At 36.0% G+C, this 16849-nt stretch overlaps 2 protein-coding genes across 2 annotated transcripts in view; one reads left to right on the plus strand and one right to left on the minus strand.

The window, feature by feature from the left end:
* The window catches only part of ADAMTS6 (ADAM metallopeptidase with thrombospondin type 1 motif 6), a 410832-nt gene that overhangs the window by 65482 nt on the left and 328501 nt on the right, over positions 1–16849 (plus strand). The window lies entirely within an intron of this gene.
* Positions 14317–14759, minus strand: LOC128584727 (60S ribosomal protein L31-like). Its single transcript, XM_053589868.1, has one exon. The coding sequence runs from the start codon at positions 14738–14740 to the stop codon at positions 14363–14365; it is 378 nt and encodes a 125-aa protein (XP_053445843.1). The 5' UTR covers positions 14741–14759; the 3' UTR covers positions 14317–14362.

Here is a 16849-nt window from a genome sequence, read left to right on the forward strand (position 1 = left end):
ATTATGCAGCCTTAAAGAAAGATGGAGACTTTACCTTTTTCATGTATACATGGATGGAGCTGGAACATATTCTTCTTAGCACAGTATCTCAAGAATGGAAGAAAATGTATCAAATGTACTCAGCTCTACTATGAAACTAATTTAGAGCTTTCATATGGAAGCTTTAACCCAATTATAACCTACAAATATGGGGAAAGGGGAAAGGGAGGGCAGGGGTGGTGGGAGGGTGGGTAGAGGGACAGCACAATTGATGCGACCACACTACGGTACATCTTACAAAGGTACAAACTTACTAAACGTAGAATATAAATGCCTTTACACAATAACTAAGAAAATGCCAGGAAGTCTGTGTTAACCAGTTTGATGAAAATATTTCAAATTACATAGAAAAACAGTGTATGGTGTCCCATGATTGCATTAATGTGCACAGCTATGATTTAATTAAAAAAGAAATAAATAAAAAGAGGAGATGCACAGAAAGAGGGAGACGGTAGCAATATGTGTTCCAGTAGGGTACTTTGACCCAACCTTAAAAACCTCCAACCTCTGGGGGTGCTGGGTTGTGTTGTTCCCTTGATGTCTGCAGTTCTTTGCCAGCCTGTTCAGACACAGTACCCCACCTCCACCAAGTAGAGCGGAAAGACAAAAATGCTATAAATCAAACCAAAACAAGGAAACAGAAAACTTTATGGGATAAAATTTTGGGGAAAACTAAATAATAGATGCAGAAACACTAGCGAAAATGATGTTCTGGTTGTTAACGAAGGGAACAATGGAGGCAGCGCCTGTGGCTCAAAGGAGTAGTTTGCCAGCCTCATATGCCTGAGGTGGCGGGTTGAAACCCAGCCCTGGAGAAAAACTGCAAAAAAAGAAAAAAGGCAACAATGGAAAATTATAGTTAAACCATAAAAATGAAGAAAGAAAAGAAGGAAAAGAAAAGAAAAATCTAGAGGTAAAATGTTGAAATTAAAAAAAGAAAGAAAAATAACCCCCAAACAAAGCAGTATATATATCTTGCTGAATATTATCTGTGCAACAAGTGATCTTCTGGGGTATGAGATGTTAAGCACAATGCTCCTGCGGCTATACCTATATGAGTTGGAGACTGGAGGCCTCTGCTGATTTCTCAAACCCTGCAGGATGGAGAGCCTAAATCTGTCCTCCGCCCTCTTTAAAGGCACTTTAAACTGCTAAACTTGGCTAAGCAGAAGCTTTCCCAGGAAAGCACTTGTCACTTGAGATCACTCTGAAGTGGCTGCCCACTTACCCAGTGTGCCAAAACCGGTCTCACTCTATGCCCCTGAGAGCCAAGGCTGTAAGGCTTCTCAGTCCTCACCTTTAGGCTGCTCAGTCACTAGATTACTCGCCCAAGGTCTCCTGCTCATCCTCGCTTTGTGACCCTGAGGCTAGAGATTGCTGGGTCAGGTCTCCCACAATGGCTTCATGTGGCCCACGGCTGAATACTATTAGCTCTGTCCGGCTAGGGCCCTAGACAATGCTTAAAATCCTTCTCACTCTCACCCAAGGTCTCCCAAGGTAGTTCAACTGAGTCCCCAAGTCCAAAAAACAAAACAGCTCACAGGGAAGTCCTTTCCAGTTTGCAATCTCACTGCTGCTATACTTACAGCTACCGGCTGGATTAGACTGAAGGAACACACGCAACCACTTGCCAGTTCTCCACTGCTTTTGTCCTCCTGATGGGGTCCAGAAGTCTCTCACTGACTCCCTGTGTCCCCAAAGGGATGTTTCTGGGCAGATCCAGCTAGCCAGAGATGCCTGAAGTCTTCTCTCCATAGTCTCACTGTGCCCAGTTGCAAGGAAGCTGTTACTTGGCTACCATCTTGCTCCTCCCTGTTAAATGAATTTTTGTTTTCTGTAACAATTGTCTAGTTCTTGAGGCCGAGAAATCCAAGGTCAAGGTGCCAGCAGATTCTGTATCTGGTGAGGACTTGCTCTTTGCTTCAAAGATGGCACCTTTTCCTCACCGCCTTGTTGGTTTCTTACTCAGAAGTGTTTTTCTAGATTCAGATTCCATTTCAATTGAAGAATATGACAAACTGGAGTGACTATAGATTCATGTATAAACTGGTGTACTTTTAAGAGTGAAAGAGAGGGTAGCGCCCGTAACTCTGTGGGTAGAGTGCAGGTCACATACAATGAGGCTGGTAGGTTCGATCCCAGCCAGGGCCGGGTTAACAGCAATGACAACTGCAAAAACAACAAAAATATATCTGGGTGTTGTGGTAGGTGCCTTAATCCTAGCTACTTGGTAAGCTGAGGCAAGAGAATCCTTAAGCTCCAAAGAGTTTGAGGTTGCTGTGAGCTATGACGCCAGGGCACTGTACTGAGGGTGACATAGCAAGACTATCTCAAAAAAAAAAAAAAGAGTGAAAGAGGGGGTCATCACCAGTTATGCTGTTAGAGCAGGTGCAAAACAGGACTCAGCAAAACAGGATATGGTCATCCAAAGCATTATCTATGTTTGTGTGCTAAACTTCAACTAAAAATAGAAACAAGAGGATATTTTTCTCTCAGTGCCTAAGGTTCACTAAAAACACGCAATTTAGTGAATGATCTTTGTGTATACTTTTACTAATAACTGTGCTTTATTTGTTGTAAGCATTATTAAGTAGATAAAGAAGGATGTGTGGTAATAAATACTTAACTTTAAAAATAGCAACTTTAATATTTATATTGCTTTTATGGATATATTGATGTATGTATATAACTAAGCACTTACGATGTGCCAGGTGCTTAAGTACTTCACAGATACAAAATCATTTTTAAACCTTATATACCTGCATGAGATAGGTGTTGTTATTATCATCATGTTACAGATGAGAGAGCTGAGGCTCAGGAAAGTTAATTGATTGTCAAGGTCACACAATGATTACTAGACCCAAGATTGAAACCTGGTTATCTGGCTATATGATACTTTCATAGAGATTATAAGGATATTCAACAAAAAAAATCATGTGGACCCTTTAATAATATTGCTGTCTTTGGTAGGCATACTTCTAAGATGGTCCCTAATGAGCTCTACCTCCTGATATTCATGACCTTATGTAATCTCCTCCCCTTGAGTATGGGCTGGACTTAAGGAATTGACATCTTAACAATAAGGAGTCTTTTGCTCATAAAAGATGTGTATCTTCCTTTATTTTGGTTCTCTTTAATTTCTCTTAGCAATGTTTTATGGTTTTCAATGTTTTTACACCTTTAGTCATCTTTTTTACATTGTGAATGATATTGTTTTTCGCAATTCACTTAAAATTTTTTATCTCTAGTATAAGCAAATACAATTGATTTTTATAGATTGTGTATCTTACATCCTTGCTAAGCTCATTTTATCAGTTTTAGTAACTTTTTTATTGATTCCATTGGATCTCAAGTGATCCTCCTGTCTTGGCCTACCAAAGTGCTAGGATTACAAGTAGGAGCCATCACATGTGGTCCTTCGTAGTCTTTGATTGGATACCAGACTATATGTTATTTAACCTTGTTGAGTGCCAGGGGTTTTGTATTTACAGAAATACACTTGAAAAAATTTCTGATTTTTATGTAAGTACAGTTTGGTTACAAGCATTGTGTTTGCACAGTTTGAGTCAAAGTTATATGTGTACCCATCACCCAGATAGTGTGATGTTAAATATGAATCTACCTGTCTTCTCTTTCCCCTCTCCCACCTGCTTGGCTTCTATTGGGTTTTATTTCTGTGTGTCTTAATAGTGGGTACATGTGTTTGCTTGTCCATTTTTGTGATACTTCACTTAGAAGAATGGTCCCTAGTTCCATCCATGTTGTTAAAAAAAGGCATTAGTTCACCTTTTTTTAAGGCTGAATAGTGTTCCATGTTGTATGTGTACCAAATTTTATTAATCTACTTGTGTATTGATGGGCACTTGGGTGATTACACATCTTTTTGATTATGAATTGTGCTGCAATAAACATGAATACAAGTGTCTTTTGGATAGAATGATTTTTTTTCTCCCACTGGGTAAATCCCCAGTAGTGAGATTGCTTGTCAAATGATAGGCCTACTTTTTGTTATTTAAAGTATCTCTATACTCCTTTTCCATAGTGGTTGTACTAGTTCACAGTCCCATTAGAGGTGTGTAAAAGTTCCTTTCTTTCCCCATCCACACCAGCATCTGTTATTTTGATACTTTTTTTTTTTTTGAGACAGAGCCTCCTTTGTGGGTGTGTAATAGATCATCTACTGGTTTATATTAGAATTTGTCACCCCTCAGTAGAGTACCATGGTGTTATAGCTAACAGCCACCTCAAACTCCTAGGCTCCAGCAATTCTCTTGCCTCAGCATCCCGAGTAGGTGAGACTACGTGCGCCTGCCACAGCACGCAGCTATTTTTAGAGATGGGATCTTACTCTTGCTCAGGCTGGTCTTGAACCTGTGAGCTCAGGCAATCTGCCTACCTCGGCCTCACAGAGTGCAAGGATTACAGGCATGAACCACTGCGCCTGGCTATTTTTTTTTTTTTTTTTGTAGAGACAGAGTCCACTTTATGGCCCTGGGTAGAGTGCCATGGCATCACACAGCTCACAGCAACCTCCAACTCCTGGGCTTAAGCGATTCTCCTGCCTCAGCCTCCCGAGTAGCTGGGACTACAGGCGCCTGCCACAATGCCCCGCTATTTTGTGCCTGGCTATTTTGATACTTTTTGATAAACACCATTTTCACTGTAGTTAATGATATCTCATTGTGGTTTTGATTTGACCAAATTCAATAATTCCCTGATGATTAGCATTTTTTCAGCATTTTTTCCATATACTTATTGGCCTTTAGTCTATCTTCTTAGAAAAGTTTCTTTTTCAAGAAGTGTATTTTTTTTATTGTTTCAGGTTAATTAAGGGTACAAAGAATTAGGTTATAATGTTTGCATTTGTCAGATAAAGTCCCTTTTATAATTGTGTCCCACCCCCAAAAGGTGTGCCATCCAGTCTAACATTGTGCGCATTAAGCAGGAACAGCTCCATCTCCCTCTCTTCTCTCTGCTCCCTCGTTGCCCTGCCTCTGACCTTGAATTGATTTGAATTTTTCTCTTATGTGTGTGTGTAATAGATTGGCTACTTGGTTTCATATTAGAATTGAGTACATTGGAGTCTTGCTTCTCCATTCTTGAGATACTTCACTAAGAAGAATGTTGTCAGTGCCATTCAGGTTAGTACAAAAGATGTTTACATGTATTTGACCAATTTTTGTAATGGAGTTTTTTGATGTGTTTTTCTTTTTTTATGGATTCTGGTTTCAGCCCTTTATTGGATGTATAGGATGCAAATATTTTCTCCTTTTCTGTATGTTGTCTTTTGGCTCTATTGTTTACTTGACTGTACAGAAGCTTTTTAATTTAATCAAGTCCCATTTGTTAATTTTTGTTGTTGCTGTGATTGCCTTTGGGGACTTCTTCAAAATTCTTTGTGTGGGCCAATATCCATAAGACTCTTCCAGATTCTTATAGTTTTATGTCTTAGGTTTAAGTCCATTATCCATCATGAATTAATATTTGTGAGTTATGAGAAGTGTGGATCCAGTTTCAGTCTCCTACATGTGACTATCCAATTTTCCCAGCATTGTTTATTGAATAGAGATTCTTCTCCTCAGCCTGTTTTTGTCTCCTTTGTCAAAGATCAGATTGCAATATGAGCATGATTTTACATCTAGGTTCTCTTTTGGATCCCTAGGTCTATGTCTCTGTGTTTATACCACTCCTATGGTGGTTTGCTTACTATATCCTTGTATAGCTTGAAATCAGGTAATGTGGTGCCTCCCAATTTGTTTTTATTGATTAAGGTTCCTTTGGCATTTCAGGGTATTTTCTGGGTTCCATATGCAAGACTGAACTTTTTTTTCCTAGATCTGTGAAAAATGACCTTAGTATTTTAATGAGGATTGCATTGCATCTGTAGATGAGCAGAACTAAATGAAATGATTAACAGAAGAATTGTACAGAAGATTAATGAAAGAAAAAGATGGTTCTTTGAAAAGCTAAACAGAATCAACAGACCTCTCACTAGATTAACCAGAAGCAGAAAAGACTAATAAATTCTGTCATAAATTAAAAAGAAATCACAAGTTATACCATGGAAATACAAAATAATTATCTCTGAATACTATAAAAATGCGTATGCATGTAAACTTGAAAAAGTGGAGGAAATGGACAAATTCTTGGAAATAGTCAACGTCCCTAGGCTCAACCAGGAAGAAATAGAACTCCTGAATAGACCAATATCAAGTATCAAAATTGAAGCAGCAATAAAAAGTCTTCTAACAACAACAAAAAACCTAGAATAGATGTTTTCACACCTGAATTTTACCAAACCTACAAAGAACTGGTACCTATGCTGCAGAAATTACTCCATAACACTGACAAGAAAGGACTCCTTCCCAACTCTTCTTTAAAGCCAATATTGCCCTGATACCAAAGCCAGTAAACAAATGACAAAACAACAACAAAACTCAAATCAATTTCCCTTATAGATACAGATACAAAAATTTTCAATAAAATTTTAGCAAAGCGAATTCAGCTGCATATCAAAAAAAATAATATACCATGACCAAATAGGCTTCCTCCCAGGTATGTAAAGATTGTTCAACACATGCAAATCTATAAATGTAATTCACCACACAAATAGAAACAAAAACAAAGACCATAAGATCCTTTCAATAGACACAAAAAAGCATTTGACAGAATCCAGCATCCTTTTATGATAAGAATGCTCAACAAAATAGGCATAGATGGGACTTCCCTGAAAATTGAAAAAGCCATGTATGACAAACCGACTGCCAACTTCATACTGCTTGGAGAAAAATTAAAAGCATCCTGCTTAGAAATGGAATAAGACAAGCTTACCTATTATTCCACTTGTATTCAAAATAGTGCTGGAATGTCTAGCCATAGCAATTTGACAGGAGAAAGAAATCAAGAATTTCTAAATGGGGAAAGAAGAGGTCAAGCTATTGCTCTTTGCTGATGGTATGATCTTTTTTTTTTTTTGAGACAGAATCTCATTATGTTGCCCTGGGTAATGTGCCATTGTGTCACAGCTCACAGCAACCTCAAACTCTTGGGCTAAAGTGATTCTCTTGCCTCAGCCTCCTTACAGGTACCCACCACAAAACCCAGCTATTTTTTGGTTGCAGTTTGTCATTGTTGTTTAGTAGGCCCAGGCCAGGCTCGAACCTGCCAGTCTTGGTGGTGTATATGGCCGGCATCCTACTCACTGAGCTATGGGTGCCGAGCCAGACAATATGATCTTTTTTTTTTTTTTTTTTTTGTAGCGACAGAGTCTCACTTTATCACCCTTGGTAGAGTGCCGTGGCGTCACACAGCTCACAGCAACCTCCAACTCCTAGGCTTAGGCGATTCTCTTGCCTCAGCCTCCCAAGTAGCTGGGATTACAGGCGCCCGCCACAACGCCCGGCTATTTTTTTGTTGCAGTTTGGCCGGGGCCGGGTTTGAACCCACCACCCTCGGCATGTGGGGCCGGCGCCCTACCCGCTGAGCCACAGGCACCGCCCCAGACAATATGATCTTATGTGTAGAAAACCCCAGAGATTCTACCAAAAGACTCCTGGAGTTGATAAATAAATTTAGCTAAGTCTCATGTTACAAAATCAATGTACACAAATCATTAGCATTCATATACACCAGCAACAGTCAAGTTGAGAATCAAATCAAAGACTACCTTTCACAATAGCAACAAAGAAAAGAAAATACTTAGGAATACATTTAACTAAGGAGGTGAAAGACCTTAACAGAGACAACTATGAAGCACGGAGAAAAGAAATTCAGAGGACATAAACAGATAAAAAACATATCATGCTTATGGATTGGCACAATCAACATTGTTAAAATGTCTATACATACTACCCAAAATGATCTATAAATATAGTTGAGCTTTTTTTCTGGAATCCAGTTAAATTTCTTGGGAACTATTGATTCTTCTCTATTGTGGTTTTAAAATTTGTTATGGGGGCTAAGATCAGTGTTCAATCTAATTTTGTCTAATACTGAAGCAAGTCCCTTCTGGGTACTCTACCCAATGCCCCATTAATCTTGAGGTTTTCCTCGTGGGCTAAGTATGTACAGGCTCTGCATCTAATTCTGTGTCAGTGCTGGACATTGTTACTTGAGTGCTTCTTTCACATCCATGACTTGATGATTACTCAGCTAAGTAGTTATGGGGGACCCTTTGCAAATCCCCAGTGTTCTCTTTGTGTACTCTGATCTATAAATTCTTGTTGTCCTGTCTCTTATGTTATCTGCTCCATCCCTTCAACTCAAAGCATCCACTGAGCCCTGTTTGGCTTTCCCACTTGGTGCCATGACATCAAAATTCTCAGTGTAGTAGTCTGGAAGCAATCACAGGGCTCACTTTCTTTATTTTTCCATTTTTAAGGATCACTGTTCTTTGTTTCCTGAATGTTTAGTGTATTGCAAGCTGACATTTTATATAATTTGTTCATTTTAAAAATGTTTCAGAAAGAAGAATGAATTTGATACTTATCACTCTATCTTGACTGGAAGCAAAAGTTTTAGGCAAACATTTTTAAATTTCTTTCTGCCATTTGAGAGTAATTGGAGGCATCATTTCCCTTTATCCCTAAATACTTCAGTTTGTATTTTCTAAAAGAAAGACATTCTTTTATGTAACCATAGTTCAATTGCCAAAATTAAGGCATTTAACATTGATACAGTACTGTTAGTTAACTTATAATTCATATTTGAATTTTATCAGTTGTCTTAATAATATACTTTATAGCTATTTTCCTCTGCAGTCCAGTGTCTAATCTAGGATCGCCCATTATTTGTCTTGTCTTCTTTGAGAGTCTCTTTTGATCTAAAACTTCCTCAGCCTTTCTTTAGCTTGATTTTGATATTTTAAAAGAGTAAATAATGCAATCAGTGTAACCTGGTTCTTTGTACTCTCAATGAATCCCCAACAATAAAAAAAAAGAGTAAATAGTACTTTTTCATGGAGTATGCCTTCATTTCAGTTTTTCTGATGTTTCCTCTGGAGTAGATTTAGTTAACACTAATTTCATAGGAATAACATCGAAGTAATGTTATTTCTTTTTAAATGCTTCAATATCAGGAAGCACATGATATTAATTTTTCCAAATATTGGCAATGTTAACTTTAATCACTTGAGTCAGGTAATATCTGCCATGTTCCCCTTTGCATTTTTCTTTTTTAAATTAATAAATAATTTTCAGCAAATTACTTTGAGATTGTAAGTATCTTCTTTTTGTATCAAATATTTATCCTCTAGTCTTGGCATCATCTGTTCTATATTTGTTAATTGGCATTCTACACAAAGAAGAGTTTTTTTTTTTTTTTCTTTCTTAAATATGGACTCATGATCTTTTACAGTACATATTTGGAGATTTCCTTCACATGGCTCCATAGTATCTGGGATTTGTCACTACTTTTCACCAACTCTTTCATTTCTTTAGCATTCTGCCCTCTGAGTCCTGCAGCTTTCTACTTTACATCTTACCACCCTGTCAGTAATTAATAGCTTCTTGTACTCCCAGAAATATTTTTTAAAATCTCTAGCTAGCTGACTATGTGAACTTTAATATTGCATGCAGCAGGGATTCTTTTTTTTTTCTTTTTTTCCTCCCTAATGAGGTCTCACTCTGTTGCCCAGGCTGATATGCAGTTGCGTGAAGATAGCTCACTAGAGTCTTGAATTACTGGGCTCAAGAGTTTCTTCTGTATCAGCCTCCTGAATGGACATCACCTTGTCCAGTTCACTAGGGATTCTTCTCGTAGGTCTAATCTGTTAAAATGAAAACAACAATAAACACACAAAGAAATAGTAAACTCATAAAATTTTGTTTGTCATATTAATTCTTTAAAATCTATTACAATTAAAATACTGTTTAAAGTTTAGTCATTTCTCATGTTTTGCTTCTTTCTCCACAATATTTTTTTAATTAGTTTGGCATATTTTCAGAAATGTTCGAGTTTGAATCAAGAAATAATGGATTTTTTAAAACTGTACATTCCCTAGGGGATTTGTGAGGGGCCTTAATTCTTAATGCTTATATTATTTGAGCATAAGTTTTTTCTTTAAGTTAAAATCATTGAATAGACTCTGGAAATTAAAAGAGTTCATGTAAACCAATACACAATTAAAAGATGATGTTCAATAATTGTGTATTATGTGGCAAAGTTCAACTAGTGAGTAATTTGCAGCAAATTAAAAAGTATTATGTAAATGGACTGTTTTATACATATTTTCTGCTAACTATATGGGGACTTGAAAACTATTACCCAGCTTTATTTTAGTAACAGGTTAATCTTTGAGTTTAGTATTAAAATATATGTCTTATTTTAACTGTGAAAGAAAAAGACTAAACGTTTTAAGACCAGTTGTTCAGTAGAAATTGAATAGTTAGTAAAATAAAATTAAACCTCTAATTGTACTTACAGTACAAGTAAGTGATAATGGAATATTGAAATAGGGGCGGCACCTGTGGCTCAAAGAGTAGGGCGCTGGCCCCATATGCTGGAGGTGGTGGGTTCAAACCCAGCCCCAGCCATAAACTGAAAAAAAAAAAAAAGGCTCAAAAGAATACTGAAATAGATTAGGCATCTAGAAACATGAGATCTATTTGTAATAGTAATACATTCACTTTCATACTTAAAATATTTATTGGATTCCAAGATATGCAAGGCATTATCTTAGATGGAGGGATTCGGGATGAACTGTACAGATAAATTCCCTGCTTTCATTATAACTTAAATTCTAATATATGGAGGTAGACAATAAGTAAACAAATAAACTAGGTAATTTCATAACAATTAGTCCTATTAGAGATACTTTCTAGTTATATTTACTTATTCACTATAGAGAAGAAAACAGATGAGTATCTTTCTTTTTCTTTAGTTCTAATTAGTTAGGCAATGTCTTGTGTAGTTTAGTGGTACATAACTTCTCCATCACCCATCTCCAGTCTCTGCAGTCCAGCCTGAAACAAAATCATTGCTATGCATTAAAACCTCAAGATTAAGGACAGGAAAGAGAGGAGGGAGGGAAAGAGCTAAATGAAGCAGATTGCTGCCAACTCTTCTTTAATGTACATAGAATCCAGAGCTGCTACCTTGGTTGGCACTATTAATTAATTAATTATTTTATTTATAGAGTCTCACTCTGTTGCCCTGTGTAGAGTGCTATAGTGTCATAGCTCACAACAACCTCAAACTCTTGGGCTTAAGCAATCCTTTTGCCTCAGCCTCCCCAAATAGCTGGGACTATAGGCATGCACCAAAATACCTGACTAGTTTTTCTATTTTTAGTAGAGACAGGGTCTCGCTCTTGCTCAGGCTGTTCCACCTGTCTCAGCCTCCCAGAGTTCTAGGGTTATAGATTTGAGCCCATCTTTTTAAAAATGATTTGAACAAGTGGGGTCATTGACTAATTTTCAAGGTTCCATTAAGCCTCAGGATTCCATGGTAAGGTAAAATAAAGTACTTTTTTTTATTATTTAAAAGTATTAGGGGGGTACAAATGTTTTTTGTTATATGAATTGCTTTTGTAATGCTTGTTGAGTCAGGTGGCTGTCATCCAGATAGTGTTCATTGTGCCTGTTTAGATTTTCACACATTTCTTCCTCCTCTTTCCCTTTGCTTGATTTCCATTGAGTTTTATTTCCCTCTTTGCCACATGTGTGCTCATTAGTTAGTTCTCATTTAATAGTGAGTACCTGTGGTATTTGTTTTTCCGTTCTTTAGATACTGAACTTAGGATAATGGTCTTCAGCTCCATACAGGTTGTTGCAAAAGGCATCACATTGTCCTCCTTCATTGCTGAATAGTGTTCCATAGTTTACATAAAGCACGTTTTGTTAATCTACTCATGAATTGATGGGCACTGGGTTGATTCCTCATCTTTGCAGTTGTGAATTGGACTAAAAACATTTGGACAATAAACATTTGAGTGCAGGTATCCTTTTGATGAAAAGCTATTTTATTCTTTTGGGTAAATAGCCATGGAGGATTTTTGGATTAAATGGTAGGTCATGCCAACATCTGTTGTTTGGAGACTTTTTAATAAAAGTCATTTTAACTGGGGTAAGCTAATATCTCATTGTGGTTTTAATTTGCATTTCCCTGATGATTAGTGACACTAGGCGTTTTTTCATGTCTTTATTGATCATTTGTTCATCTTCTGTCTTTGAAAAGCTTCTCTTCCTGTCTTTTCCCTCTTTTTAATGGAGTTGTTTGATTTGTTTGAGATCTTTGTAGATTCTAGGTATTAGTCCTTTATTGGATATATAGCTTGTCAATATTTTCTCTCATTCTATAGATTGTTTGCTCTATTGATTATTTTCTTGGCTGTGCAGAAACCTTTAAATTTAATCAAATCCCATTTATTTATTTTTTGTTGTTGTTGTGATTGCCATTCGTGTCTTTTTCATAAATTCTTCACTGAGGCTGATGTCTAGAAAGGTTTCTCCAGTATTTTCTTCTAGAGTTTTATGTTTTCTTTCCTTACATTTTAGTATTAATTTATCTTGAATTAATTTTTGTGAGTGGTGAGAGATGGATCTGTGTCATTCTTCTGTATGTGGCTACCCAATTTTCCCAGAACCATTTATTTAATAGGGATTCTTTTGCCCAGTTTACTTTGTTGTCTGCCTTGTCAAAGATCAGTTGGCTGTATGTGGATGGTTTTATAGCTGGCCTTTCTGTTCTGTTCCACTGATCTATGTCTCTACTTTTGTGCCAATACCACGCTATTTTGGTTACTATAACCTTGTAGTATTGTTTGAAGTCTGGTAATGTGGTGCCTCTAGATTTGTTCCTTTTGCTTAATATTGCCTTGGCTATTTAGGCTCTTTTCTTGTTCCAAATAAAGTGTAGAATTATTTTTTCTAGACTTTGAAATATAACAGTATTTTGAAGAGAATTGCATTAAATCTATGAATTCCTTTGAGTTGTATGGGCATTTTAACAGTGTTGATTCCAATCCATGAACATGTTACGTCTTTCCATTTGTTTGTATCATCTGTGATTTCTTTCCTCAGTGATTCTCAGTTGTCTTTGTAGAGATTTTTTTCCTTTTTGATTAAGTGTACTCCTAGGTATTTTATTTATTTGTAGCTATTGTAAATAGTACTGAGCCTTTGATCTAATGCTCAGTTTGAAGTCTGACTGTTATTGGTGTATAGGAATGCTGCTGATTAGTGTACATTGATTTTGTAACCTGAGACTTTGCTGAATTTATCATTTCAGGAGTCTCTTGGTATAATCCTTGAGGTTTCTAGATATAAGATCAGATTATCAACAAAAAGTGATAGTTTGACCTCCTCTTTCCTCTTTCCTGATTTGGATACACTTTATTTCTTTCTATTGCATAATTGCTCTGGCTAAAACTTATAACATTATTTTGAATAGAAGTGGTGAGAATGGGCATTCTTGTCTTGTTCTTTGTAGGAATGCTTTCAGCTTTTCCGTACTCCTCATAATGTTGGCTGTGGGTTTGTCATATGTGGATTTTATAATTTGTCAATACAAAGCCTGGCAATTTAGTTCGCAAACTTATCATGGGCTAAGGCTACATTTCTAAATATCACTGTGGTTACCTTTGAAGTACTCCCCTTGGAAAGCTAGGAAAGTTATGCACCGGTGCCAGTGCCTAGTCCACCCTTCAAAGCAATTTTGGAACTTTTTTTCTGGAGTGACCATGAGAGTTGTCATTGTACTGCACACAAAAACATGCCAACAACAATAGTGAATACCACTCATCCAGACATGGCCACACATTGACATCAACACAGCTGTGAGACATTGTTATACCAAGGTTATGTAACCTTACCAAGTGCATGGTGGCAAGTTCACAAACTTATTTTCAGATCTTTGTATGATGACAACTCTGGTAGTCATTCCAGAAAAAGAGTTCCATAATTGCTTTAAAGGCTGGACTAGGTGCTGGTGTCAGTGCATAATATCTCCACTAGATCACTGGGTACTTGCATCTATCTTGTAGGCTGGAGCCCCGAGTTCCTGGCAGCACCCTATTTGCTCTTCTTTCCTTGGGAGCTTTAAGTTTGCAGGTTGCTTCTTTCTGTCAGTTTCCGTAGTTTAAGGTACATTCTGAAATAATGTCACAATTTGCTGAGGAGGAAGGAAATTTGATGAATAAATTGGTGGCTTTCAATCCTTTAATTTGGCTTTTAAAAAATCTTTAAAATAATTTAAATAATATTGGTTTTTAAAAATAATAGTAATAAGGATTATGATTGCCATGTGTTTGACCTCTACAAGTGCATATATATATATATATTTTGGTGATTTTATAATTTTATTTGATATGTATGACAATCACCAGTTAGTTCTCATCCACGTTGACTGTCTGTAGATTTTTGAAAGTAGTAACAGGTACATAGGTAACCAAAGTATAGAGCTTGTTTGGTGAATCTTCATCTTCATTGCGTTTTCTGGATAACCACACACAGATACGGTATGGTACATTCCTTATGCCTTTGGCCCAGACAGCTTTGTTAAGTCTGGTATCAATGCGCACATCTGGAGTTCCCATCTCTTTCATGGCAAATTTCCGGATCTCTTTGAGTGCCCAAGGGGCACGCTTCTTGAAGCCCACTCCATGGATGCGCTTGTGAATATTGATAGTGTATTCTCGAGTCACCACCTCGTTGATAGCAGACCGGCCCTTCTTCTTCTCGCCACCCTTCTTTGCAGGAGCCATCCTACAGTTCCCAAGTTGGAAAGCCATATATTTTTGTCTAAAGAAATTTTATTGTTTTTATTAACAATTTAAAAACATAATTTTTAGCGTATTTTAGAATTACAAAATAAAAAAGTACAAAGAATTCTCTTATACCCCTCATTGTGTTCTTCTAATGTTAATATTTTATATAACAATAATACAGTTGTCAAGAACTGGACATTAACAATAATATGATTACCTAATTTAAAACATTTCAAACTGATAGAAAATACAGAAAATATATGATACCCATGTAGGTTTAGCAAATGTAAACATTTTACTGTATTTTCTTTGAATTCTTAAAAAAAATAAAAGATTATCATAAAGTTGAATGCTTTCTTGTATCCCATATTATTTCCTGGTTTCTTCGTCTGAGATAACCATCATCATAAAGTTTGTATGTATCTGTCACATCTAAGTTTTTATTCTTTTGATGCATTAGCATATATGTATCAAAAGGCATGAATAAAACAATACACAAAATATATTTTTATTTGTTTTATTTTTAAAATTAATATTGGGATTAATTTTGTGTTTAACTTTGTGTTTTAATTACACTCTCTGAGAAACTGTAGTTATCCTTTTCTAATTTGATTTTTTAAATTCGTCTTTCTGGCTTCAAGATTTATCTAGTCATTACACATAGGTCTATTTAACTAATTTTAACGCTGTATCTTTTACTGATGAGCATTTAGGTTATTTCTGATTTTTCCATTAGAATAAGTGATGCTATAATCAACATCTTAGTATCTGTTTCTTTTAATATATCTGAGGAGTTCTTGAGTCCAGATACCTAGAAGTAAATTGATCAATCATAAGGAATAAGCATTTTTAACTCTAGTAAGCACTGGCTAAATTCTCTACACTGTGACTTTACTACTTCTCACACTTCACAGCAGTGTGGGAGAGTTCCAATTTACCCCAATTTGCTTTTTATGGCTAAATACCTTGTAAGTCATCAATAAGTGTTAGTTTTTTTTTATCATTTTTGGACACATGTTGATGTCATTTTACTATTTTTTAAATTCTAATAAATAATAAGGGAAGATTTAGAGATGTAATTTATGTATTTATCTATTATGAATTTAGATTGTCGCTTCTTTTCAGTTTTAGTTGGTGTCTCATTTAATTAGTACCTCATGTTAATAATGAATAAAATCGAGTTTAGGTCTAATTCTATCAGCTTCTTTTTTTCTTTAACAGCTTTATTCAGATACAATTTATATACCTTATAATTCACTCACTTAACATATATAATTCAGTGATTTTTTAGAATATTTACAGAGTTATGCAATCATCACCACAATTAATTTTAGAACATTTTCATCACCCTGAAATGAAACCCTGTACGTACTAGCGGTCACCTTCCATTTCTCCAGTATAGATTTATATATTTTGGACATTTCATATAAGTAAAATTATAAAATGTTATCTTTTGTGACTTTTTTTTACTTAGAATGTTTTTAGGGTTCATCCAAACTGAAGCCCGTATTAGTACTTCATTACTTCTTATGACCAAATGATAGTCCTTTGTGTGGATATACCATATTTTATTCATTAATTTATCAGTTGACGACACGTGGATTCTTTCTCCTTTTTGGGTACTGTGAAAAATCCTGCCATGAACATTCATAAGTAAGTTTTTGTGTGATATGTGTTTTCATTACCCTTGAGTATATACCTAAGAGTGAAATTGCTGTGCTGTATGACTTGTTAACCTTTGAGGAACTGCCAAACTGTTCACTAAAGTGTCTGCACTACATTATATCACCACCAGCAATGTATAATAGTCTCAATTTCTTCATGTCATTGCCTGCACTTTTTGTTGTCTCTCTTTGTATAATAATAGTCTTTCTAGTGGGTGTAAAGTGATATCTAATTATGGTTTTGACTTGCAGCTTATTGATGGCTAATTGAGTGTAATATATTAATTATTTAGGTATTTATTTAATAGATATTTTGCATAGTGGAAATTGGGTTTTGGAGTCATATAAACCTTGAATCCTGCATTTGGCATCTATTAGTTGGCATTTGGGACTGAATACCAAGACTTTTTGATGGTTGTGATGTATGACGTAATATATGTCA

Source organism: Nycticebus coucang, chromosome 1 (assembly GCF_027406575.1).
Source record: "Nycticebus coucang isolate mNycCou1 chromosome 1, mNycCou1.pri, whole genome shotgun sequence".
NCBI lineage: Eukaryota > Metazoa > Chordata > Mammalia > Primates > Lorisidae > Nycticebus > Nycticebus coucang.

Coding starts and splice junctions, on each gene's coding strand:
- LOC128584727 (XM_053589868.1), bottom strand. CDS start 14,740: ATGGCTCCTGCAAAGAAGGGTGGCGAGAAGAAGAAGGGCCGGTCTGCT.